The sequence below is a fragment of the Anabrus simplex genome, chromosome 4 (assembly GCF_040414725.1).
Source record: "Anabrus simplex isolate iqAnaSimp1 chromosome 4, ASM4041472v1, whole genome shotgun sequence".
NCBI lineage: Eukaryota > Metazoa > Arthropoda > Insecta > Orthoptera > Tettigoniidae > Anabrus > Anabrus simplex.
Genome location: NC_090268.1, coordinates 219,374,316 through 219,400,287, shown reverse-complemented (window position 1 = coordinate 219,400,287; position 25,972 = coordinate 219,374,316). Strand labels below are relative to the sequence as shown.

The following is a 25,972-nucleotide window of genomic DNA, read 5'->3' as shown; positions in this document are numbered from 1 at the left end:
GATGAAAAACATATCCATACCGTATATTTCAATAGCGGAGTTCATACTGGCAGTACACTCATACCTCTTCTCTCCGCTCCTCCCTCAAGAATCAAATCTGTTTGATTTTGTAGCGATGTACTTCTTGAGTGCTGTTCTGTGATTGGTTGGCTCAAGGCCAAGGCTGACTACTCATAATACTATCGGCCTATATTCATTGAAGGTAAAATATCAATATTAAATTAGTAGACTACTTCTATATATATAAAACTAGCAAGATACCCGTGCTTCGCTACGGTATTGTACTGAAATTTATAATTGAATGCTTATCGTTTTACATATAACCCACCGATATTCGTGATCTGACTCGTTTTCTGCGAGAATCCACCAAAATTCGCGATCTGACTCGTTTTCTATTATTTTACGGCACGTTTCCTCCCATTTTTCAATCTTCCTTTTCAGCAATCGATTTCGTACTTCCCGGGTTAGGCTCAGGTATTCCTCCCGGTCAGTTGGGTCCGTAAATCTGTGCCATCTTTTCCTATAATCATTTTAATATGGATAAAATCCTTCAGGAGATCCAGCGTGGTGTCATATTGGGTGCCTTGGCGGCACTGAACCCGCGGCCAGGCTGCATTCTTAGTCATTACCCGTCCAGGAGCCGTTTCCAGCGCGGTCCGCACATTTGACGACGGTCCGGAACATTATTATTATTATTATTATTATTATTATTATTATTATTATTATTATTATGTGTTGCTGGAATGGCTGATGACAGGGAGAACCGGAGTATCCGGAGAAAAACCTGTCCCGCCTCCGTTTTGTCCAGCACGAATGACACATGGAGCGAACGGGATTTGAACCACGGAACCCAGCTGTGAGAGGCCGGCACGCTTGCGTCTGAGCAACGGAGGATCCTTATAAGTACATTAATAACAGTATAATCAATTGGTCTCACCTCCTTCTACAACCCACCGCCGTTAAGTTTATTTACCGCCACCTCCCCCCCCCCCCACGAAAAATTAAAAGAAGGCTTGTTTCTTTATGTTTAAGGGAGATTCCAAACACCAATGTTCACGTCTATTACCTTCAGCTTTGAGATATAAGTATCCCCATAAAAATAATTTACTTTTTGCACTTCATTTCATACTACTCCTCCCTCCCCAAGTGAATTTTCCCGCAAAAAATACTTGTTTCTTTAATAGTAAAGGATCTTCTAAATACCAATTATCACGACTCAAAATTCTTCAGTTTTTGATTTATGTGTCCTCATTAAAGGAATTCAACTCCTTTACACTCCCGCCCTCCAAGATGGTTCCCCCCCCCCCCAAACGCGTTTTTCTTTGTTTTTAAAGGAGATCCAAATACGAATTATCACGTCTGTAACAACTTTAGTTTTTATTAGATGTATGTATTCTCATACAATTAAGTCAATTAATTTTTCAATTCTTTCACCCCCCCCCCTCATTTTATTTTCCGACAATACGTGTTTCTTTACTTTTAAAGCAGATTCCAAATATCAAATTTCACGTCTGTAACATCTTCATATTTGAGATATCAGTAGCCTAATTAAAAGAATTCAACACCATTTTCAGTCACTTTAACCCCCCCCCCCCCGCTCCACCCAAGTGGTATTTCCGAAAACTAAAAATACACATTTCTTTATGTTTAATAGAGATAAAAAATACCATTTTTCACTTCTGTAACATGTTAAGTTTTTTGAGATATACTGTAAAAATTCTCATTTTAAAATTTCACCCCTTTTGAGTTCCCCTTAAGTGGAGTTTCCCAAAACAAATCACCTATGTTTCTTTACATTTACAGGAGATTCCAAACACCCACTTTTTACGTCTGTAACATTTTACGTTTCCAAGATATTCTGTAGATATAGTCTTTCAAAAAATTCACCCCATTTTGTCACTCCTGTTTAACCGCCATTAATTGGATTTTCCAAAAACTAAAAAATACGTGTTTCTTTATTTTTAAAGGAGATCCCATATACAAATTTTCAGTTCTGTAATATATTTCGTTTCTGAGATATATGTATCCTTATTAAAGGCATTCAACCCATTTTCACCCTTTTAAACCCCTCCTATTGGGATTTAAGGAAACAAAAAAAGACGTGTTCCTTTATTTTTAGAGGAGAATCTAAGTACCAATTTTACATCTGTAAATTTTAAAGTTTTAAGATGTAGACACACTCATTTTAAAAATTCCCCCACCCTTTTCACCCCCCCCCCCAATATTTGGATTTTCCAAAAACGAAAAAATACGTGTTTCTTTACTTTTAAAGTAGATCCCAAATACAAATTTTCAGGTCTGTAATATCTTCAGGTTCTGAAATATAAGTAGCCTCATTAAAGGCATTCAACCCATTACTCACCCTTTTACACCCTTCCTATTGGGATTTTCCGAAAACAAAAGAATACGTGTTTCTTTATTTTTAAAGGAGATTCTAAATACCAATTTTTACGTCTATAAACTATAAAGTTTTGAGATATAGATACACTCATTTTAAAAAATCACCCCCTTTTCACCCCCCATTAATTGGATTTTCCAAAAACAAAAAATACATGTTTCTTTATTTTTAAAAGAGATCCCAAACACCAATTTTCAGATCTGTAATATCTTCAGTTTCTGAGATATAAGTAGCCTCATTAAAGGATTCAACCGCTTTTTCACCCCTTTTCACTCCTCCTATTGCGATTTTCCGAAAACAAATAAATACGTGTTTCTTTATTTTTAATGAAGATTCTAAATACCAATTTTTACATCTGCAAACTTTAAAAGTTTGGAGATATAGATTCACTCATTTTAAAAATTCACCCCCTTTTCACCCTCCGATTAATTGGATTTTCCAAAAACAAAAAATACGTGTTTCTTTATTTTTAAAGGACATTCTAAATACCAATGTTTACATCTATAAACTTTAAAAGTTTTGAGGTATAGATACACTCATATTAAAAAATCATCCCCCTTTTACCCCCCACCATTAATTGGATTTTCTAAAAAAAATACGCGTTTCTTTATTTTTAAAGAAGATCCCAAACACCAATTTTCAGGTCTGTAATATCTTCAGTCTCTAAGATATAAGTATTCTCTTTAAAGGCATTCTACCCATTTTTCACCCCTTTTCCCCCTCTTATTGGGATTTTCCGAAAACAAAAAAAATACGTGTTCCTTTATTATTAATGAAGATTCTAAATACCAATTTTTACACCTCTAAACTTTAAAACTTTTGAGATATAGATGCACTCATTTTAAAAATTCACCCCCCTTTTCACCCTCGCATTAATTGGATTTTCCAAAAACAAAAAAAAATTGTTTCTTTATTTTTGAAAGAGATCAAAAGTACCAATTTTGAGGTCTGTAATATCTTCAGTTTCTGAGATATAGGTACCGGTATCCTGATTAAAGGCATTCAACCCCTTTTTCACCCTTTTTCACCCCTCCTATTGGGATTTTCTGAAAACAAAAAAATACGTGTTTCCTTATTTTTAAAGAAGATTCTAAATACCAATTTTCACATCTGTAAACTTTTAAAGTTTTGAGATATAGACACACTCATTTTAAAATTTCACCCCCCCCCCCTTTTCACCTCCTTAGCGACGGAATATCCAAAAACCCTCTCTTAGCGAGCACCTACATCTTAATATGAATATATCCCCAAAATTTCATTTCTTTATGTCCAGTAGTTTTGGCTCGGCGATGATGAATCAGTCAGTCAGTCAGTCAGTCAGTCAGTCAGGACAAGCTACTTTATATATATAGATGATATTTTATATTCTTTTAATATTAATTGTGCCGTCGACCAACCCGTTATATTAAGCAATGAAAGTAACAAAATTATAATGAAATAATATATTTATTATTAATATATTTATGTAAAAACAACGTGTGTAAATAAATATATTCGTTTATTTTGCGTTTAAATAAATAGTTTAGAACATCTTGCGGTTGAACTGATAAACGCGAGCGAAGTCCCAGGTACTTGCTTCTTCTTCTTCTTCTTCTTCTTCTTCTTCTTCGTCTTCTTCTTCTTCTTCTGTGCCTCTACAGTTTATTGTGAACCTTGGCCTCTTCAACAATCTTCCGCCATTTATCTCGATCCAACGCTAAAACTTTCCAATTCCTATAGCCCATTTCCCGAAGATCTTCAGTAACTCCATCCATCCATCCATCCATCCATCTGGTTCTCGGTCGACCTCGTCCTCTCTGTCCCCCTGGATTTCCATTTAATATTGTTACCGTGTTTTGGTAGTAGATAGAGGTGAAAGAAGGTGCGGGCGTGAATGGATCTCAAGCTACGAAAATATAGTGCATGTAAACAAAATTTAAAATTTAATAAGGTTATATTTTCTTTTGAAAATAAATAAGTAGCAAGCATGGCAGTTACAGAGTAGCAAGTCAAAAAAAGGTAGTTACAATATTTACAGAAGTTGGGCTTCGAGCCCCGAATTCACAATGCTTGGGCAATCAGCTCAGTTTTATCCCAAACACAATTTTAACAGAGGGGCAGAAAACCCCATTCATACCTAGGAGCCCTTGCTCCAAATTACACTGAAAAACCTCCTCGAGGCATACAACATACAATTTTTAAAAGAGCCACACGCTCTCCAATTTAAGCCTCTCCCAGGCCACACTAAACTCCACCTTCAAGCTGTCCTCAACGGACATAACACAGGGGTAAAATACCCAAAACGAAAAGAATGTTAATTAAATGACCTCTAAAATAACAATTTGAGAGGAGGCGAACTTGCACTCCTAATATTTTGGCTCTTAGGCCACTGATGCAAGGGCTAATCCCATACTACAGAGGTGACTTAAGAAAGGAACAATAGTTTTACGTTATCGAAGAATAGGTTGTGAAAAATAAGTTCACCTCAAAACAATATGAGTGGGAGCTCGAGAGGGTTAGCACTCTCTATCCCATTATGTAGCTTTACAAGAGAATAGAAGAAAAGAGTAGTTACATTTTAGGAAAAGGTTACATGATGGAAAACGCTTCGAACCCGCCGCGAGAGTTAAACTGCCGACCTAGCAAGAAAAGAAGTTATTAATAGGCCATTACCTGGTAGTAGATCGCTGCCGAGGAAAGAGGCGCTTCCCGCCTCCTGCTATGTACTTAATACACTGAAAGATGGAACAGAAGTGGCCCGGAGACCCTAAAATCAGCAGTTTAAATACTCTCGCAGAAAATTCTAGGCGTTAGGGGAAAGAAAACACCCTCCCACAAAGATTTTATTGGGTAGGACCCCGCAACAGATTCAAGTTGGGGAAAGATACACCAGATTGGTCAGAAATTCATTGAAGAAATTCGTGATTGGATACATTCAAAACAAGGGGAAGAAAGGGGTAAATATTGCCAACTTAAACAATGACAGAAAGAAATTTAACAAAGAACAAACTCCTGAAATTAAATTTTCTCCAACAAAATAGTTCTTTGACTCCGCACTAGGTTGCACTATTGTTGATCTTCAGTAGTGTCCTCTAGAAGAGAAAGTTCACACTTCTTAATACAAGCAAAACAAAAGTACGTCGAAAATGACACAGTTCACAAACTCAAAAATTTCCAGGTAGTGACATCTTCTGAGAAATTTGGAAATTAAGACCGTAGATAAAGTTCAGACTTCCTCCAGAAGAGGAGTTTTAACTGGCGCAACTTTTAAATAAACGGTGTGGAGGTGTACCGCCCGGTACAGACCTCCCCCCCCCCCCCAAAAGTTCCTCCAAGGGGTAACACAGAAGAACATAAACTTTTGTTTGAAAATAAGTTCCAAGTTTTGATGTTGATATTAAGATAACTTGCAGAAGTATTTGAGAAATTTCTTAATTCGGTTCCAAAATTTTGTTGTTGCAGGTGAAGTAAAGTCTTTATGTTTATAGAAGTTGAATTCCTGAAGATAAGCTTTTAATACTTAAAAGTGAAGGAAAAATTTGCAATGTCCACCAAATATTGCTGTTGAATTCCCAAGTGTAGTTATCTCTTATAGTAACTGTCCATGTAGTTGATGAAGTTGGATGGCCAGACCGGCCGTTGCAGCTTGCGTCCAAAAGGAGGCCGCTCGGACCCCTTAAGTACCCTGAGATACCGCTCGCCCGCACTATGAGGGGAGCAGAGGTGTTGAAACACGCCGCGCCCGCGGTGAACATATACAGGCTGCGGGCCAGTAGCAGGTCGTGCGCCGCACATCCGCCTTGGCCGGGAGGAGAGCTCCGGCTCGCCGTGCACATGTCGGCCTCGCTGGAGAGGAGGGGGCCCATCCCCCTCCCCAGTTGCTGCACGGCGCTGCGCGGCTGCGGGGGCACTGAAACATTAAAGCTAGGCGGCAGAATTGTGTTGGACCATCGTCTTCATTGAGGGTACAGGCATTATGGAGAGGTTGAGGGGCCAGCGGCGTGTAGATATCCATGGCATTAAATATTATGAAGCCACAGTGTAAGGTGGAGCAGGAGACGGGAGCGTGGTAATGGCCGTGGCAAGGACAGAATGGCAGTTTAACGGGTCGGGACAGGTTTTACAAAAATGCTTACATCTGAAACAAAATATTATAGGTAGTGCAGAATGCCTTAAAAGTGAAACTCAAAAAAAAATATAACCTTCATATCCTTTCAAAATAATATGAAGCAAGTTAACACAGAAATTACACCGGTTTCACCTGGGACAGGTGAACTCTAAATATCCTCTCGGTGGCTGGATTACTTAACAATAAGGTAACCGGCGTAAGAAAATCGAGAATGATACAAGGCCCATGAAATCTGGGGGCAAGCTTGCCCGCGGGAACAAAATTTTTGACCATAACCTGGTCACCTACCTTCAAAGGGGTGGGTCTCCGTCCACGATCATACCTTTCCCTAACCTTTTCATGAGACACTTTAAGATTGGCTTTAGCCTTCTTCCAAAGATCTTTAATGTTGTCCGGATCTATTGTCTCGAGCAGAATGTCACTCAGAGACCAGAGGTTAGAGAGCGGCGAGTTGGGAACAAACTTGAACATCAAAGAAGCTGGAGTAAACTTGTGAGATTCATGAACCACCGAATTCAAAGCAAAAGCTAACCAATGCAGGGACGTGTCCCACCTGGAAGGATCTTCATGATGATAAGCAATGAGAGCGGACCTGAGATTACGGTTAACCCGTTCAGCCAGAGATGGTTGCGGGTAATAAGCAGAAGTAGTTACATGAGATATTGATAAGTCAAAACAGAATTTACGAAATAACTTAGATGTAAAAGCCTTAGCATTATCAGATACAATATATTGACACGGACCAAAAGAAGCAAAAATAGAATTTAAGCAGGTAATGGTGGACTGAGCGGTAGCCAGCTTAGTCGGAAATAACCAGGAAAATCTAGTAAAACCATCTACACATACAAAGATGAACTTGTTGGCATTCCCCTTTGACTGGGGGAAGGGTCCCACATAATCAATATACAGGCGTTCCATGGGGCGCGACGCTTGATGAGAAGACAAAAGGCCTACCTTAGTGGACATGGTTGGTTTACTAAGCAAACAAGATTTACAGGCTTTTACAAGTTCACGAATTTCACCGTCCATACCTTTCCAGATGAACCTTTCACGAATCTTTTCACGGGTTTTAAAGATTCCAAGATGCCCCCCCAATGGGGTCTCATGATAGTATTTGAAGATCATAGGCACGAGAACAGCTGGAACGACAACTTTCATCATCTTGTCATGCCTCGAAGGGCAACATAAAACACCATTCCTCAGAACATAAGGGACGACATGTTCCCCAGAAGAAAGGGTTTCCATTATCGGAGCCAGCGTAGGATCTTCACGTTGGTATTTCTCGATATCCCTAAAGAGCATGGGAGCATCGGTTAAGATGGCATTAACCTCGGATAGTATGGACTCGGAAGGTGATGAACTGTCGACCGGTTCATGGGTCTCGACGTCGTTAGAAAACATACGGCTGAGTCCATCAGCAATAACATTTTCGGTACCTCTGATATGCCTGACATTGAATTGGAAGGCAGAAATACGGATGGCCCAACGGGCTATACGACCAGTACGACGCGGCCTACCTAAGACCCAGCTTAAGGCTTGGTTATCTGTCTCCAGGTCGAATTTGACATGTTCCAGATAGAGACGGAACTTTTCTAAGGCAAATAAAACTGCCAAACCTTCGAGCTCATAGATGGAATACTTGGCTTCTTGAGCTGACAATGTCCTAGATGCATAGGCGATGGGTCGCCTCCCTAGTTCAGTCTCTTGAAGAAGGACTGCAGCTACAGCTGACGACGACGCGTCCGTTTGGACGATGAATTTCTTCGAGAAATCAGGCATAGCAAGTACAGGGGCATTACAGAGAGCTAATTTAAGATCTTCGAAAGCGGCTTGTTGAGAAGGTCCCCACTCGAATTTGATGCCTTTCCTACGAAGAAGATTTAAGGGCGCCGCTCTATTAGCGAAGTTAGGAATGAACTTTCTGAAGAAATTCACCATACCAATAAACCTGGCGATGCCTTTAATGTCCTTGGGAGGTTTAAAATCACGGATGGCCTGTGTTCTAGAATGATCGACCGCTACACCATCGGGTGACACAATATGCCCTAGGAATGACATAAAGGGCTTAGCAAAGGCAACCTTGGACAACTTAACAGTTAACCCAGCCTTACGAAGGCGATCGAGAACTTCTCGCAGATGATCTAGATGTTCTTCAAAAGTCTCTGAAAATACGACGACATCATCCAAGTAGTGATATAAGTACTCAAATTTGATGTCGGAGAGACCCTATCTAGTAGCCTAGTGAGCACAGCTGCCCCCGTGGGGAGCCCGAAAGGCACGCGGTTGTATTCGTATAAATTCCAGTCCGTGGCAAACGCTGTAAGGTGTTTAGACTCTTCGGCAAGGGGAATTTGATTATAGGCCTGATTCAAGTCCAAGATAGTGAAGAACTTGGCCTTACGAAACCATGAAAAGCAAGAATGAAGGTCGGGAAGGGGCACAGATTGCAACACCACCTTCCGATTGAGAGCCCTGTAATCAATGACAGGCCTGAAGCCTCCTTGGGGTTTCGGGACTAGAAAAATAGGCGATGAATACGCCGATTTAGAGGGCCTAATAATACCATCCTTCAACATCTGATCGATGATTTCTTTTAGAGCCTTCATTTTAGGTGGAGATAGCCTATATGGTGGAAAACGGACAGGAATCGAATCCGTGACCTCAATTTTGTATTCAATAAGGTCAGTAACACCAAGAGTATCAGAGAACACCTCGGGAAACGACTGACACAATTTACGAATACTATCAGCCTGCTCCTCAGGTAGATGTCTAAGGTCTAACAACATCTCATCCTGGGTAGGCGAAATAGATGAACATGATACAGAATTACACTTTAACAAGGGAATATTACAATTGGACGCAAATTTGAATGTGCACGACCTAGACTGGAGATCGAGCACAAGACCAGTGTGAGAAATAAAGTCCGCTCCTAGTATGATGGGGCAAGACAAGTGCTTAGCCACAAACAGTTTAATTTTCCATGTAAATTTAAAAATACGAATTTTGACCAGTACGGAACCTAGAATTTCTAATGGAGATGAATTAGCCGAAACATATTGAATAGGAGAAGAGTCATAGACAGGTAGTTTACAAACAGATTTCAATTTCGAGTACCATTCAGCCGAAATAATGGAACAAACACTGCCTGAATCTAATAGAGCTGTTATAGGCTCGTTATTTAACTCAATCTTAAGAAAAGGAACAGGTGCGGGGGTATCCGCCGCAATCCTAAGACATTCTTTAGGGCATTCAAAAGATGAATTTGAAGGCTGATCGTCCTCTGAATTTACAACCTGTTTACCAGGGGCTGAGTCTCGGAAAGATGGATTAGTCGACTCAGCCGAAGCCACTAGTCACTTTTTATTATTAGCATAGCTGGAATTTGCACCAGAAGTTGAGCAGGAGGGGGTGCTATTTGAGTTTGGGCAATTCTTGGCGATATGTGAGAAGGCCCCGCACTTAAAACAGCCTTGTGATGACCCGGCTCCATTCCTTGTCCCACTTGACTTGATCAGTGGACACTTGTCGCGCAGATGGTCAGGCGACCCGCAAGCATAACATTTACGGGGATTGACTGGTCGGCGAGGTGGAGGCCGAGTGTTACTAAAGGAAGGCGGGGGTTCTTTCGCGACACGCAAAGAATCGGCGTATCTAACTCCTTCCGCTGAAACGGCCAATGCTTCAAGTTCAGAGAAAGTTTGCGGGCACGCCGCGAAACACAAATATGACCTATAGGGAGGTGAAATTCCCTCTACAATAGCCTGTACAATCTGATCTTCAGGAAAATGAAGGGCAAACACTCTAGTGTAAAACTTAATGTCCTGTATGAAATCAGCCAAGTTTTCATCCAAGCGCTGTACACGATAATAGTACTTCTGAATAAGGGAGGACCTGGCCCTAGCCGGGATGAAATTAGCTAGCAAATGGGCATGGAAATCCTCAATAGATGATTGCTCGGCAATGGCTCTTACTATTTTATCTGAGAGAATACCAATAGCATACGGATAGATGATTTGCAAAATTTGACATGGAGAAAGAGAAAACACAAGGGCATGATCCTGAAATTCAACTAGAAATCTTAAAAATGAAATTACATCACTGGTGGTATTAACAGAAAACTTAGAAATGCCTCTGAGCAACATTGCCAATGGATGAGGCAAGCTGCTAAACCCAGGTGACATAGTAGGTAAAGGTTTCGATGGCGAGGAAGTTAATTCAGAACGGATGTTACTCAATGATGCACGACGTTCAGATTCGTGGTCCAATGGGGCAGGGATAGTTTGAGCAGCAACGGTTATCCTATTAACTTCTCCCTTGGGAGGCGCTTCCTCACTACCTGCATTCACTATGGTGGGTTGATCAGATTTGGGAGGAACTTCCCCAGTTAACAATAGAGTGACCTTACTAGACAATTCAGAAATAGTTTCAAGGAGCGTATTAGCTTCCTTCCTCTGAACGTCATTCACCTTTAGAGACAACAGATCATTAACTCTATTTGAAAAGTGATATAGTCTGCCTTGCACACGCTTAATTTGATTAGGAGACGGATCATTTTCATCAAAAAAACTAACTACAGATGCTAGCCCAGTAATATTCTCGACGATCGTGGAAAGAGAGTCATCAATTTCTTTCTCTCCCAAATTGGGGATGGAAATGGGCAAATCAAGGGACTCTCTAAGCTTGTTAGTGTCTATTGCAACCGTGCCTCCAGATTGCACATTTCTGATAGTTAATTCATAGATCAACTCCCCTTTGCGCAAATAGTTAAGGAGGAGAACATCGCGAGGGCCGGGCATGATGACAGAACGATTTTGAAAAACTCGCAAATGCCAGCAACTGAGAAAATGGTTAGAGTTTGAATTAAAGCAATGTTTAACCGTCAAGAGGGGCAAAATTGAGACCCATTCAACCACGCTCTGCTACCACTTGTTACCGTGTTTTGGTAGTAGATAGAGGTGAAAGAAGGTGCGGGCGTGAATGGATCTCAAGCTACGAAAATATAGTGCATGTAAACAAAATTTAAAATTTAATAAGGTTATATTTTCTTTTGAAAATAAATAAGTAGCAAGCATGGCAGTTACAGAGTAGCAAGTCAAAAAAAGGTAGTTACAATATTTACAGAAGTTGGGCTTCGAGCCCCGAATTCACAATGCTTGGGCAATCAGCTCAGTTTTATCCCAAACACAATTTTAACAGAGGGGCAGAAAACCCCATTCATACCTAGGAGCCCTTGCTCCAAATTACACTGAAAAACCTCCTCGAGGCATACAACATACAATTTTTAAAAGAGCCACACGCTCTCCAATTTAAGCCTCTCCCAGGCCACACTAAACTCCACCTTCAAGCTGTCCTCAACGGACATAACACAGGGGTAAAATACCCAAAACGAAAAGAATGTTAATTAAATGACCTCTAAAATAACAATTTGAGAGGAGGCGAACTTGCACTCCTAATATTTTGGCTCTTAGGCCACTGATGCAAGGGCTAATCCCATACTACAGAGGTGACTTAAGAAAGGAACAATAGTTTTACGTTATCGAAGAATAGGTTGTGAAAAATAAGTTCACCTCAAAACAATATGAGTGGGAGCTCGAGAGGGTTAGCACTCTCTATCCCATTATGTAGCTTTACAAGAGAATAGAAGAAAAGAGTAGTTACATTTTAGGAAAAGGTTACATGATGGAAAACGCTTCGAACCCGCCGCGAGAGTTAAACTGCCGACCTAGCAAGAAAAGAAGTTATTAATAGGCCATTACCTGGTAGTAGATCGCTGCCGAGGAAAGAGGCGCTTCCCGCCTCCTGCTATGTACTTAATACACTGAAAGATGGAACAGAAGTGGCCCGGAGACCCTAAAATCAGCAGTTTAAATACTCTCGCAGAAAATTCTAGGCGTTAGGGGAAAGAAAACACCCTCCCACAAAGATTTTATTGGGTAGGACCCCGCAACAGATTCAAGTTGGGGAAAGATACACCAGATTGGTCAGAAATTCATTGAAGAAATTCGTGATTGGATACATTCAAAACAAGGGGAAGAAAGGGGTAAATATTGCCAACTTAAACAATGACAGAAAGAAATTTAACAAAGAACAAACTCCTGAAATTAAATTTTCTCCAACAAAATAGTTCTTTGACTCCGCACTAGGTTGCACTATTGTTGATCTTCAGTAGTGTCCTCTAGAAGAGAAAGTTCACACTTCTTAATACAAGCAAAACAAAAGTACGTCGAAAATGACACAGTTCACAAACTCAAAAATTTCCAGGTAGTGACATCTTCTGAGAAATTTGGAAATTAAGACCGTAGATAAAGTTCAGACTTCCTCCAGAAGAGGAGTTTTAACTGGCGCAACTTTTAAATAAACGGTGTGGAGGTGTACCGCCCGGTACAAATATATTTTTAGGTACTTCCGTATCACTCATCCGTGCTACATGCCCGGCCCACCTCAGTCTGGCTGATTTAACTATTCTTCTAATAGGTGGGTCTTTATAAATGTTGTACAATTCATGATTGTACCTCCTCCTCCATGTTCCTCTTTCACAGACTGGGCCGATGATTCTTCGAAGTATCTTTCTTTCGAAGGCATCCAGCATTCCAGTATTTTTTGTTGTTAATGACCAATCAGGTCTTATAAGTGTTTTATAGATGGTTAATTTAGTGGTACGGGTCAAGAGCCTTGGGGAGAGAAGCCTTGTTAGAGCAAAATAGGCTCTGTTGGCTGCTATTAATCTCTGTTTAATTTCATGAGAGGTATCATTTGAGTAGGTGACTGTCGATCCCAGATATTTAAACTGTTCAACTATATCAAAGGTGTAATTGCCCATGGTTATTGAGGGTGGCATGTTCTCCTTACGTGCTTTCCCAGCAGCCATATATTTAGTTTTCTGGTGGTTGATGTTCAGTCCCATTTTCCTCCTGGCCTGTTCAAGGGCGACGAATGTCTCTTCCATTGCCTTTCGAGTTCTTGCCACTATATCTACAGGGTGAAGCGTAATTCGCGCACTCGGGCGTCGCAGCGCGACTCCTCACATGCCAGCAATAAAAAAATGTCTCTCACAAAAGTTCGTCCTGCGAGTATATCCGGCAGAAAAGGGGCGTTGAAGAGTGGCAGTCTGGCAACACTGTAACCACATGTAGGGTAACTACCTCTGTCAGCACATGTTAGTCGTGCTGTACAGTTGGTGCAGTGGCTAGAGTTTTCGGTTAGCATGCAGGAGGTCGAGGGGTCGATCTTTGGTTGAAGCGTATGTTTTTTATTTCGTAAATGTAGTCCAGGTGATATGGTATCTGGCATCTTAATCTTCAACAACGATCGCAGGGGGTCCTCTAGAAACGATTTGCACTTACATACTACGATCCTAGAAATGGACGAACAATCGTTTTCATTGGTCAACTTCGAAAGACACCTTTTCCACGTCGTGGGCGTGAATTTATTCGCACCACTTCATCTACTAGATGCGAAACCTGTTTTTTTTGTACCCTCCTCCAGTGGTCCCATAGATTCGTACCAACTATTATTCTGCATCCGGGAGATAGGGGGTTCGAATCCCACTGTCGGCAGCCCTGAAGATGGTTTTCCGTGGTTTCCCATTTTCACACCAGGCAAATGCTGGGGTTGTAACTTAATTAAGGCCACGGCCGCTTCCTTCCAACTCCTAGGCCTATCCTATTCCATCGTCGCCATAAGACCTATCTGTGTCGGTGCGACGTAAAGCCCCTAGCAAAAAAAAACTATTATTCTTGCCTCCTTCAGGTCCACTACATTTCTTTAGGGCCTTACGTTACCAGTAGGCCTAGCAATGTGCTTTGCGAATAATGTTCAAATTCGGTTACAATTTGTATGTGTTATCACTATGGTCCCACTAATTATGCCTTTCAACATTGCGTCTGGTAACCGCATGCTATTTAGTACGTATCTCAATGCATTATTATTATTATTATTATTATTATTATTATTATTATTATTATTATTATTATTATTATTATTATTATTATTATTGAAGAGCCTCCGTGGCTCAGACGGCAGCGCGCCGCGCGCCGGCCTTTCTCCGCTGGGTTCCGTGATTCAAATCCCGGTCACTCCATGTGAGATTAGTGCTGGACAAAGCGGAGGGGGAACAGGTTTTTCTCCGGGTTACAAAATGTTGTAAATGTAGGATACATGTGACCTAAGAAACGGTGTCTTACTGTATTACAGTATGTAACGTCCGATGGAAATTAGCAAATTAAAAAATGCGCCTCAACCCAGGATCGAAACCTCGATCTCCTGCATGTTAAACCAAAACTCTATCCACTGCACCAACTGCACAACACGGCTGACATGTAATGACAGAGCTAGTTACCCTACATGTGGTTACACTGTTGCCAGATTGCCTCTCTTCAACGTCCTTTTTCTGCCGGATATACTCGCAGGACGAAATTTTGTGAGAGACATTTTTTTATTGCTGGCATGTGAGGAGTCGCGCTGCGACGCCCGAGTGCGCGAATTACGCTTCACCCTGTATATCATCGGCATAAGCGAGTATCTGCACTGATCTATAGAAAATTGTTCCCCTATTCAGGAGGTTTGCATCTCTCATCACCTTCTCCAAGGCAACATTAAAAAGGAGACATGCCAGCGCGTCTCCCTGTCGTACCCCATTTTGAATATTTAATGTCTCAGACATCATTCCTCCCGTTCTTATACTACTTCGTGTCCCACTCATTGTCATTCTCACCAGCCTTACCAATTTTCCAGGAATTCCCAGTTCAATCATAGCATGGTACAATACAGTCTATTTACAAAGCTCTCTTCTGTACACACACCCGGAAGTCCCGGCAGGTTGCTACCTGGGAACGTCTATAATCCTTACTTTCACTTTCCCCCAAGTCCAGTCATGTGCGTAGATAGCTTGATTTGGGCAGTGTCCCTGGCTATACAACCTACGACGACTGTTCGTCGGTTCGACTCCAATGATAGTCTGATACTTCACACAGTCACATGAAGTGAACAACAATCAGCAACAGCTGAACAGTATCCAACATCAGGACGATACTCACGACAGCGAATATTAACCCACGTCTAATTATATTCACACTCATAATCGCTGACTCACGGCGGTCCTCAATCCACAGACGTACACACACACACACACAGTACTCTAAGGCAGTACACAGTCTTCTGTCCCGTACGCCGTCTCCCATGCAGCTACTCACTGGACACTCTGACACCACAACAACAGCTCCTTGTTCAGACCTCGGACAGCCAACACCTCTGTCGCCCTCAGCCCAGCCACCGAACCCCAACTCACTGAGTGTTACACTGGCTTCACCTCGGAGCCCAACTGCCTTTCACTTTAACGCTGACTCTCACACGAAGTCCAACATTGACTGACTTTCCAGTTTTTTTTTTTACGGGGGGCCCCCGTAGGCCGCTCCCCCGCCGTGACCATCGACTCAATCTGCATGGCCTCCGACATGCTATTAGTTTCTAAGAAGAAAAGAGATAGCTGGGTAGAGTGGGAAGTGATACTACAGGAGTATCTGCCTGTCCCCATGCTCAGCATGTTACCAGGCCAGATGTGGTGGTGGGTATCAATAGTGGTGTAATCGGGTAGTAAGGGTCAGGAAAAAACCACATAGGCGGAAATAGAAAGATGTCTACATGTAAAACCTGACATTTTGTAGATAGCACATGCAAGGATGTGGATTGGAATTTTTCCAGGTTGTGTTAGTGAAGAGTAGGTATCATGCACAAGTCATGTCCATTATCCAGAAATGTTTGTTTGTTATATGGGGATCAGCCTTCTTGGCACTGCGGGATTTCGTGCGCGGGTCCAATGGCTTCTGGGCTTTGGAACCACAGGAAAAGTCCCATTGTCCAGCCGCCACTGTTCCCTGGTGCCAAGCCTCCATTTATGGAGAAGGGATAAGCCAAGCCAGCTGTATTGCTGAGGCTAGCGTCTTCTTTAGCGTCTTCTTCCTTTCTCATCCCTTGGGTATGTCCCTGCGTTGCGGTGGTGGCCACTCATGTCACGTCTAATCTAGAGATAAACATACACATATATAAACAATGTGGCTAATCTTGTGCGATTGTTGTCCATGGGCGCTTCTTGAGGGGCTGGCCAGCTGCTTTACCTCGTGTTACTGAAACATATACATAGAAATACAAGGAAGTGGAAAATATAATATACAATTTAATTTACAATTTACATACACTGGTTTTATTATTATTTATTTATTTTTTATTATTATTATTATTTATTGTTATTATTATTATTATTTTCAATTATGTTTTTATATGTTTGAGTGGTGTTGATTTGAGTATATTTTGATGAGTATATTTTGATGAGTTATGCCTTAGAAGGAGTGTGGAGTCCGTTACCTTCTATTCCTGTGGCTGAATAGTATTTGTTTTGGCGTGGGGTACTTTTTGTATTGGTCTGGGTCGTACCTTCCAATACTCCTGATTAGGGGCTCGTCTCCCTGTTTATAGCTCGCGTAATTTGATCCAGAAATTTCACGATGTCATTGGAGGCAGAACATTCCCGTTGAATCTCAAAGAAGCTCACAGGTAAGCCGGCCGCCGAGAACAATACACGGAAAGGCCGGCTGGGAGATCCCAGGTCGTCTGAGTCTTCAGCCCCTTCCTGGAAATATCTAAAAGAGCTACCATGGGGCTGACACGTACCAAAATGTTCAATCTGGCCGATATGACACCCTTTAAATCCGCGGTAGTTTATACACCGCAACAAAAAGAATCCTCAGTTTCAACAGACATGAAGTCAGGTTTCGTAGAGTAGACGTTCTGCGTTTTGTCAACTATTTAGGCTATACCTTATGCAGTATACAGATACAGCTTATACCTCCCCAGATTTTCCCTCTCCGTCACACCATTCGAGTGAAAATCTAATCCATTTAAATTAGATCGTGAACCTTGAAGAGATTTCTTCAACAACGTTTCCCAGAATAGAACAACATGCGCATCACATGGGGAAGACTGTACATTAGCAGGGCAAGGAGAAGGACGGGAGGGTGAGGTGTGCATTATGAGGTTCACTGTTTGCTTGTTAAATAATAATTAAATAATTATTATATGCGGGTGGCAGAAATGACCTGCAAAAACATCGCATGGTCACCGCGACAACACGGCTCCTGCACTCAGATATCCCTTGACTGAAGGGAATCGAGCCCGGGGCGTTCACGTAGTAGTGGTGGTGATGGTAATTATTGTTTTAACAATAAGTACAACTGTGCAATCATCGTCTATTAACAGTAATCAGAGAGAAAAATTGGAGAGGTCCTATCCTGCAAATAATTAAGGTATCGATACAAGAAAGTAAAGGGCCGCGAAGGCCTCGTGACCTAATACTGTCGGGGTCGGAAAAGAACAAGAGTTTACCAAGAAAGATGGGATAGGAAGGCAAGGAGTCTGGCACAAATAAGTGGGAGATCCTAGACCTAGTCCTCTGCTGAAGTATTATTAAATGAACCACTTTTAAATATGTCTTTGTGTAACGAAATAACGACACGATGTTGCCTAGCAACAGTACCTTGAGAACTGCATCAGTACTTCACATCACAGCCTGCATGGTTGCTAGGTAACATCGCGTCACAAGTATACTTATGATAATTTGATTTTCTCAAAGGGAAATTCAATCATTAACTTCCTGGCCTTCAATGAGGTCGGTAATTGTTGTTGATTGGGCCGAGTTTTACTGCCGAACGCCCTGCGGTGTAGTACGTAGAACACCAGAGAAATTAACCGTTCACAGCCAGGAATTTTCACTATCCAGACGACAACATTGTAAAATGTACTCAGCTTTGTTTCAGGTCTGTTCCGATCGGCAAACAAGCATGGCCTCAGAAAGTAACACTGGAGACGGCAGGAAGCCCAAGAGTCACGTAAGTCAAATCTTCTTGATACTCTCTTATAGTCATACTAGAGTTTCGTGAAGAATACATAATCCCACGGACATTTTCGCAGGACATTTTACACTGGGTAATTCTTTCCCACGTAGGTCTACTTTATGAATATCTTTACTGGTTTAGGCAGCCTGAGCCGAAAATAGCTCCTTGAGGCTCAGAAATGTTATTCCCGTACCAAGCGTGCGGCTTCTAATGTTAAGAAGTATAAAAACTGTTATTGCGGACGATTATTTAAAGATAGGTATGTGGTTCCACGAACATTTTGTACAGCATTTTTATGCTCTGCTAGACTCACTCATATTGCTTGTGGATACGTTAAACGGTTTAGGCAGGGTAAACCGAAGAAATATTCACATGGCTTCCGTGATTTCCCGTTTTCACACCACGTAAATGCTGGGACTGTAGCTTACTTAAGGCCACAGCCACTACCTTTGCCATCCTTGCGTCGTTGAAAACTTTCGATGTGTTAGTGCGAAGTTAAAGCTCACCACAGTTCAACAGTTAAAACGCATACCAGCAGACGTTACTTGGACGCCCTGTCGTAGTCCCCAGACCCGAGAACTCCTACCCGGCCCGAGGACATACCGCGACCTCTCATTCGTCTGGTTTCCCCATGGGCTTTCTGGAACATGAAACGAGAATGTTCCCAATCCCGCCGAGCCCCGAAGATTCTAGTACACCATTCCCATGAAAAGGAGGCTAGGCGTGAACAATTAGTTTCACAGGAGTTCGCTGAGTACTGTGTGAGTAGTTCACTCTGTATACCGGAATCGAGTCTTCGCGTATTATTCGAACCTGTCTGCGTGTGACTGAGCTTGCAGAGCCAAGTAAATCAGGCAATACCGGACAACCTGCTGTGAGGAGGACAGATACACTGTTGTGTGTACTAACTGGGTCACAGACAGTAACAGCCAGAAGACGGGACACGTCACTGCCATCAGCGAACCAGACACTACAGGTTGCAACCGCCGTCGAGAGCATTCTACAACATCTGTGAGCACACATTTATAAATCATGGTCACTTCTGCATGCCAATCGAGAACAGAAGCCACGCGAAAATTGAGGTTCAGTTAAATGAGCTCTTCGAGATAATAAAGGAAGGTGGAAGAAGGCGTAAAGAGATGAAAGAAGACCAGAAGATGACGGAGAAGAAGATTGAAGAAGGCCAGAAGAAGATGGAGAAGGAGATAAAACAAGGCCAGAAGATAATGAAGAAGTTGGAGGGAGATGAAAGGAAGATAGAAGAAGACGGAGGACGACCGCAAGAAGACGGAAGACGGCCAGAAGAACATGGTAGACGACCAGAACAAGACGGGAGACGGCCAGAAGAAGACAGAAGATGGTCAGAAGAAGGCTGTGGTGGTGTTTGTTGTTATTATTGTTTTAAAAGGAAGTACAACTATGCAACCGACTATCCTCTACTAAACTAATCGGAGAAAAAATATCGGAGGAGTCCGACACTTCGAATAATGAAGGTATCGGCCAAAGAAAGAGAAGGACCACCAAGGGCGTGAAAATTAAAGACTTCGTAGGCCTCAAATGCTCTAATAGCGCCAGGGTTGGAAAAGAACAAGAGTTGAGTAAGGGAGGTCGGACAGGATATATGAAAGTGAGGAGTCTGGCACAAGTAAATGGAAGTAATGCCAGGACTCGGCTAAGGGCCCCGTGCTCCCCAACCCACGCTCCCAAGTTAAGAGTCCATGGACCCATTTTATTCGCCTCTCACGACATCGGGTATACCGTAGATGTTATTATACCACCCAGAACCACAGGGGGCAGAAGAAGACGGAAGATTGGGGATACCATGGATGTTATTCCACCACCCCCAAACATAGAGGGGTAGAAGAAGGAAGAAAGCGGGGGATACCATGGATGTTACTCTACCGCCCCCACCCTAAGGTGGAGGAGGGGAGAACAATCGGAAGTCGCCCAGGAGAACAAGAAGGAAGTCGCTCAGAACGAGACGGAGGAAAGCCAAAGGAATGTAGAAGCCGGACAGACAAAGATCGAGGAGGGTCTCCACGATACGCAGGTGAACGCTCTGTCCGAAGAACTTGTCCAGAAGACTGCCAGTTCTGTGCCAAGTTTGAGAGGACGAATACGAAGTTCTCTCCCGAAGGACCACCATGGATTTCGAGTGAAACTGGAGCCGTAACTCCTGAATAGAACATCAGAGGAACTGCGATTCCCCCTGGCATACCAGTTCACAGTGCACGAGACCACGGGGTGCACAGCTGCATGAAGGGCTGTGTCTCGGCCGCATCCTGCCCCGACGGACCAGTACTGCATGGAGACTCGAGTTCGAGAATAGAAAACGACCGACCAACGAGCGGACGCTAGGGTGGCTGTATAACCCCGTAAGGAAGAGAGGACTCCAGAAAGCTTGGAAAGGCCATTACCGCGTTCTCCGGGGAGTAACTGACGGAGATCAAAATATAAGATGAAGGTGGTACGTCTGGACCGATTGGCAGCCCTGTGTCTGTAGCCCCCTCCAGTATTTTGTGAATTTAGATGACAAAAATACTTTCGTGACAATAATTATAATAGCACCACCAGTGTTGCCAAGTATACCAACTCTTGTAGACTTAAGCAGTGGAGAAGTTAGGGCTCGGGTCCCTCTCTTACACTTAACCTTGCAAATTACAGGATAATACTAATCTATTACAAAATCAAACATACAAAGCTAAATAACACCTTTGGAGAACATATATAAGGAAGAAAGCATAGCTCTACAAATAAAAGAAAACAAAAAAATCCGAAAAATTAAAATAAAAAGAAAGAGAAAAATAACAATGAAATACAAGTAAAATAAACACAGAAAAATATAAACCAGTGGTTAAGCAAAACGCTGTACGTAATACTGTGACGGAATAACAAGTGTGGCAATAAACAGTGATCTATGTACATGAGCTAAAAGCTAAATATTACTTAACGTACATTTACATTAATATAAATTTAATATTAAACCTAATATTAATTAGAAGGAACAGCAGTCTTCTCACTTCGTTGGTGTTATCAGTGGTGCAGTAACCACTCACTCTCACTTCCTTGGTGTTATCAGTGGTGCAGTAATCACTTACTCTCACTTCCTTGGTGTTATCAGTGGTGCAGTATTCACTCACTCTCACTTCCTTGGTGTTATCAATGGTGGAGTAATCACTAGCTCTCACTTCCTTGGTGTTATCAGTGGTGCAGTAATCACTCACTCTCACTTCCTTGGTGTTATCAATGGTGGAGTAATCACTAGCTCTCACTTCCTTGGTGTTATCAGTGGTGCAGTAATCACTCACACTCACTTCCTTGGTGTTATCAATGGTGGAGTAATCACTAGCTCTCACTTCCTTGGTGTTATCAGTGGTCGAGTAATCACTAGCTTTCACTTCCTTTGTGTTATCAATGGTGGAGTAATCGCTCACTCTCACTTCCTTGGTGTTATCAGTGGTGCAGTAATCGCTAGCTCTCACTTTGTTGGTGTTATCAATGGTGAAGTAATCACTAGCTCTCACTTCCTTGGTGTTATCAGTGGTGGAGTAATCACTAGCTCTCACTTCCTTGGCGTTATCAGTGGTGCAGTAATCACTAGCTCTCACTTTGTTGGTGTTATCAATGGTGCAGTAATCACTCACTCTCACTTCCTTGGTGTTATCAGTGGTGCAGTAATCACTCACTCTCACTTCCTTGGTGTTATCAGTGGTGCAGTAACCACTCACTCTCACTTCCTTGGTGTTATCAATGGTGCAGTAATCACTCACTCTCACTTCCTTGGTGTTATCAGTGGTGGAGTAATCACTAGCTCTCACTTACTTTGTGTTATCAATGGTGGAGTAATCGCTAACTCTCACTTCCTTGGCGTTATCAGTGGTGCAGTAATCGCTAGCTCTCACTTCCTTGGCGTTATCAGTGGTGCAGTAATCGCTAGCTCTCACTTTGTTGGTGTCATCAATGGTGCAGTAATCGCTAGCTCTCACTTTGTTGGTGTCATCAATGGTGCAGTAATCGCTAGCTCTCACTTTGTTGGTGTTATCAATGGTGAAGTAATCACTAGCTCTCACTTCCTTGGTGTTATCAGTGGTGGAGTAATCAATAGCTCTCACTTCCTTGGTGTTATCAGTGGTGCAGTAATCATTCACTCTCACTTCCTTGGTGTTATCAGTGGTGCAGTAATCGCTAGCTCTCACTTTGTTGGTGTTATCAATGGTGGAGTAATCGCTAGCTCTCACTTCCTTGGTGTTATCAGTGGTGCAGTAATCATTCACTCTCACTTCCTTGGTGTTATCAGTGGTGCAGTAATCGCTAGCTCTCACTTTGTTGGTGTCATCAATGGTGCAGTAATCGCTAGCTCTCACTTTGTTGGTGTCATCAATGGTGCAGTAATCGCTAGCTCTCACTTTGTTGGTGTTATCAATGGTGAAGTAATCGCTAGCTCTCACTTTGTTGGTGTTATCAATGGTGAAGTAATCACTAGCTCTCACTTCCTTGGTGTTATCAGTGGTGCAGTAATCATTCACTCTCACTTCCTTGGTGTTATCAGTGGTGCAGTAATCGCTAGCTCTCACTTTGTTGGTGTCATCAATGGTGCAGTAATCGCTAGCTCTCACTTTGTTGGTGTCATCAGTGGTGCAGTAATCACTAGCTCTCACTTCATTAGTGTTATCAATGGTGCAGTAATCATTCACTCTCACTTCCTTGGTGTTATCAGTGGTGCAGTAATCGCTAGCTCTCACTTTGTTGGTGTCATCAGTGGTGCAGTAATCACTAGCTCTCACTTCATTAGTGTTATCAATGGTGCAGTAATCGCTAGCTCTCACTTTGTTGGTGTCATCAATGGTGCAGTAATCGCTAGCTCTCACTTCGTTGGTGTTATCAGTGGTGCAGTAATCATTCACTCTCACTTCCTTGGTATTATCAGTGGTGCAGTAATCACTCACTCTCACTTCCTTGGTGTTATCAGTGGTGCAGTAATCGCTAGCTCTCACTTCCTTGGTGTTATCAATGGTGCAGTAATCACTCACTCTCACTTTCTTTGTGTTATCAATGGTACAGTAATCACTAGCTCTCACTTCATTTGTGTTATCAGTGGTGCAGTAATCGCTAGCTCTCACTTTGTTGGTGTCATCAATGGTGCAGTAATCGCTAGCTCTCACTTCCTTGGTGTTATCAGTGGTGCAGTAATTATTCACTCTCACTTCCTTGGTGTTATCAGTGGTGTAGTAATCGCTCACTCTCACTTCCTTGGTATTATCAGTGGTGCAGTAATCACTCACTCTCACTTCCTTGGTGTTATCAGTGGTGCAGTAATCACTCACTCTCACTTCCTTGGTGTTATCAGTGGTGCAGTAATCACTCACTCTCACTTCATTGGTGTTATCAGTGGTGCAGTAATCACTCACTCTCACTTTCTTGGTGTTATCAATGGTGCAGTAATCGCTCACTCTCACTTTCTAGGTATTATCAGTGGTGCAGTAATCGCTAGCTCTCACTTTGTTGGTGTCATCAATGGTGGAGTAATCGCTAGCTCTCACTTCCTTGGTGTTATCAGTGGTGCAGTAATCACTCACTCTCACTTTCTTGGTGTTATCAATGGTGCAGTAATCACTTACTCTCACTTCCTTGGTGTTATCAGTGGTGCAGTAATCACTCACTCTCACTTCCTTGGTGTTATCAGTGGTGCAGTAATCACTCACTCTCACTTCATTGGTGTTATCAGTGGTGCAGTAATCACTCACTCTCACTTTCTTGGTGTTATCAATGGTGCAGTAATCGCTCACTCTCACTTTCTAGGTATTATCAGTGGTGCAGTAATCGCTAGCTCTCACTTTGTTGGTGTCATCAATGGTGGAGTAATCGCTCTCCCTCTTATGCTTTATAGTTGGACACTGTGAAAATTCGAAAGTTTCACAACTTTTTCCAGAAGAGACATTCGCCGCTAACAGCTTCACCGACTACACTGTTTGGAAGATGACTTTGGGTAGTGTATAGGTTCCAAATGACTCTTTGTTTTTGGAAATCGGGCTGACGGTTTGATAGATGTAGCGGTTGCCCTCAAACGCGATACCGCCAAAATGAGGTCTTATTTGGTGGCCATATTGTTTTGATGGGTGACGTCATGGAAATTTGTTGGTGTCAAATTGTAGTTATAATAAATCTTTTTCGCTACGATATAGTAACAATGGCGATATCATTAATAGATAAGTAGATACCAGCGTAGGGAGCGTTTCAAGGCAGGGACAAGACCAGCGCCCGAATGAAAAGTGCCGGTAGGTCGTTTTCACGCCCAGACTATGGTGAACTTAATGGACAGGAACCAGTACTGATGGCGAATTTACGGACGCCTCACAGAATGACTGCACTGCTGATTCCAATATTGACCAGTGCTGCCAGTGTCATCTGGACACATACATGCTAGTTTCTCATCCAGAACGGGTCTGAAAACATCATATTTCATCCTCTTTGAGCATTCGGTGTTAGATTTATTTTGCTTCATCGTTTTCGAGAAGTATGAAGGACTGTCACTGGCTGTATCACGCTTATCTCTGTGCGGTAGATGTTAGTGTTCACAAGTTTAGACCACGGTCGTTTCTTTCATAGCTAGGCATAGTTGTTAGTTGGCGGCTTCTTTCTGGTCATCATTTAATGGTAACATTCCAGCAAATACATTGATCGTCAAGAGTCGTACAGTTAAATCACAGAAGCGATTCAAATCCAAGTCCGTGGATACAGTGTTCGTTTCAGTCCTTCCCTTCCCAAAATAACCTCCTCCATGAGTGTTCATGTCTACAACTGATGCTTCACCAGAGCTCCTTGTAGCTGACTGACGGCCCGATAATTTACCAAATTTATAATTGACTGTTAAGCTGTATAGTGACGCCATTTAACAGACTTTAACACGCTGTTATGCTCTATGTGGCCCAATAATTACAAAATTTACTAAATTTATGGTGGAATATAAAGATTTAATGATGCAATAGTGTCCTCATTTACCAAATACGAGGGTTAGGGCAACTATTCTTTCCTACTGTTTGCATGGTGCTTCCATACAACAGGTATGTATCCTGGAGAGCATGACATTCATAGTACATAGACACAGCACGAGATGGACAAGTACCATGCACAGTAGTGAGTCAGGCTCCATGCAGAATGGATGTAACAAGGATACATCAAACTGGCCGTTCGCAGGGGTCGCAGTGCCAGAGAATGTTATAGAGAGTTTGTGGAAGCTGTGGGGAATAATGTCTTCCGTAAAAGACCGTTGTGAAATGGGCAGCAGCATGTCAACACGGACATGAAACAAGCAGTGACGTGGAACGGTCCGGAAGACCCGTTAGTGTCCGGACTATTGTGTCATGTGTGCAGTGCAAAATGGATACTATTTGAGTTACAAACTGAAACTGGTATTGAAAAACTCTCCGTGTGGGTAAAATCGCACGTGCACTGACACGGTATGCTGCCACATGCTCAGACCACTTGGTACACTACCGGCAGCAAGGCGAGCGAGTGAATCAGAGCTGAAACGCCAGTCTTCAGAATGGTGACATACAAAGGGATTCCCAAATCATAGCGTCA

The 25,972-nt window shown here is 42.4% G+C and overlaps 1 protein-coding gene across 2 annotated transcripts in view; it reads left to right on the top strand.

Moving 5' to 3' along the window:
- LOC136871785 (venom dipeptidyl peptidase 4) overlaps positions 1–25,972 on the top strand; it is a 174,961-nt gene that overhangs the window by 29,646 nt on the left and 119,343 nt on the right. The window contains exon 2 of one of the 2 annotated variants that reach the window (XM_067145369.2): positions 18,314–18,385. The exons of the other annotated variant lie outside the window; for it this stretch is intronic. Within the exon in view, the coding sequence (XP_067001470.2) occupies positions 18,314–18,385 (72 nt within the window). The remainder of the gene's footprint in view (positions 1–18,313; positions 18,386–25,972) is intronic. 2 annotated transcript variants of the gene reach the window in all.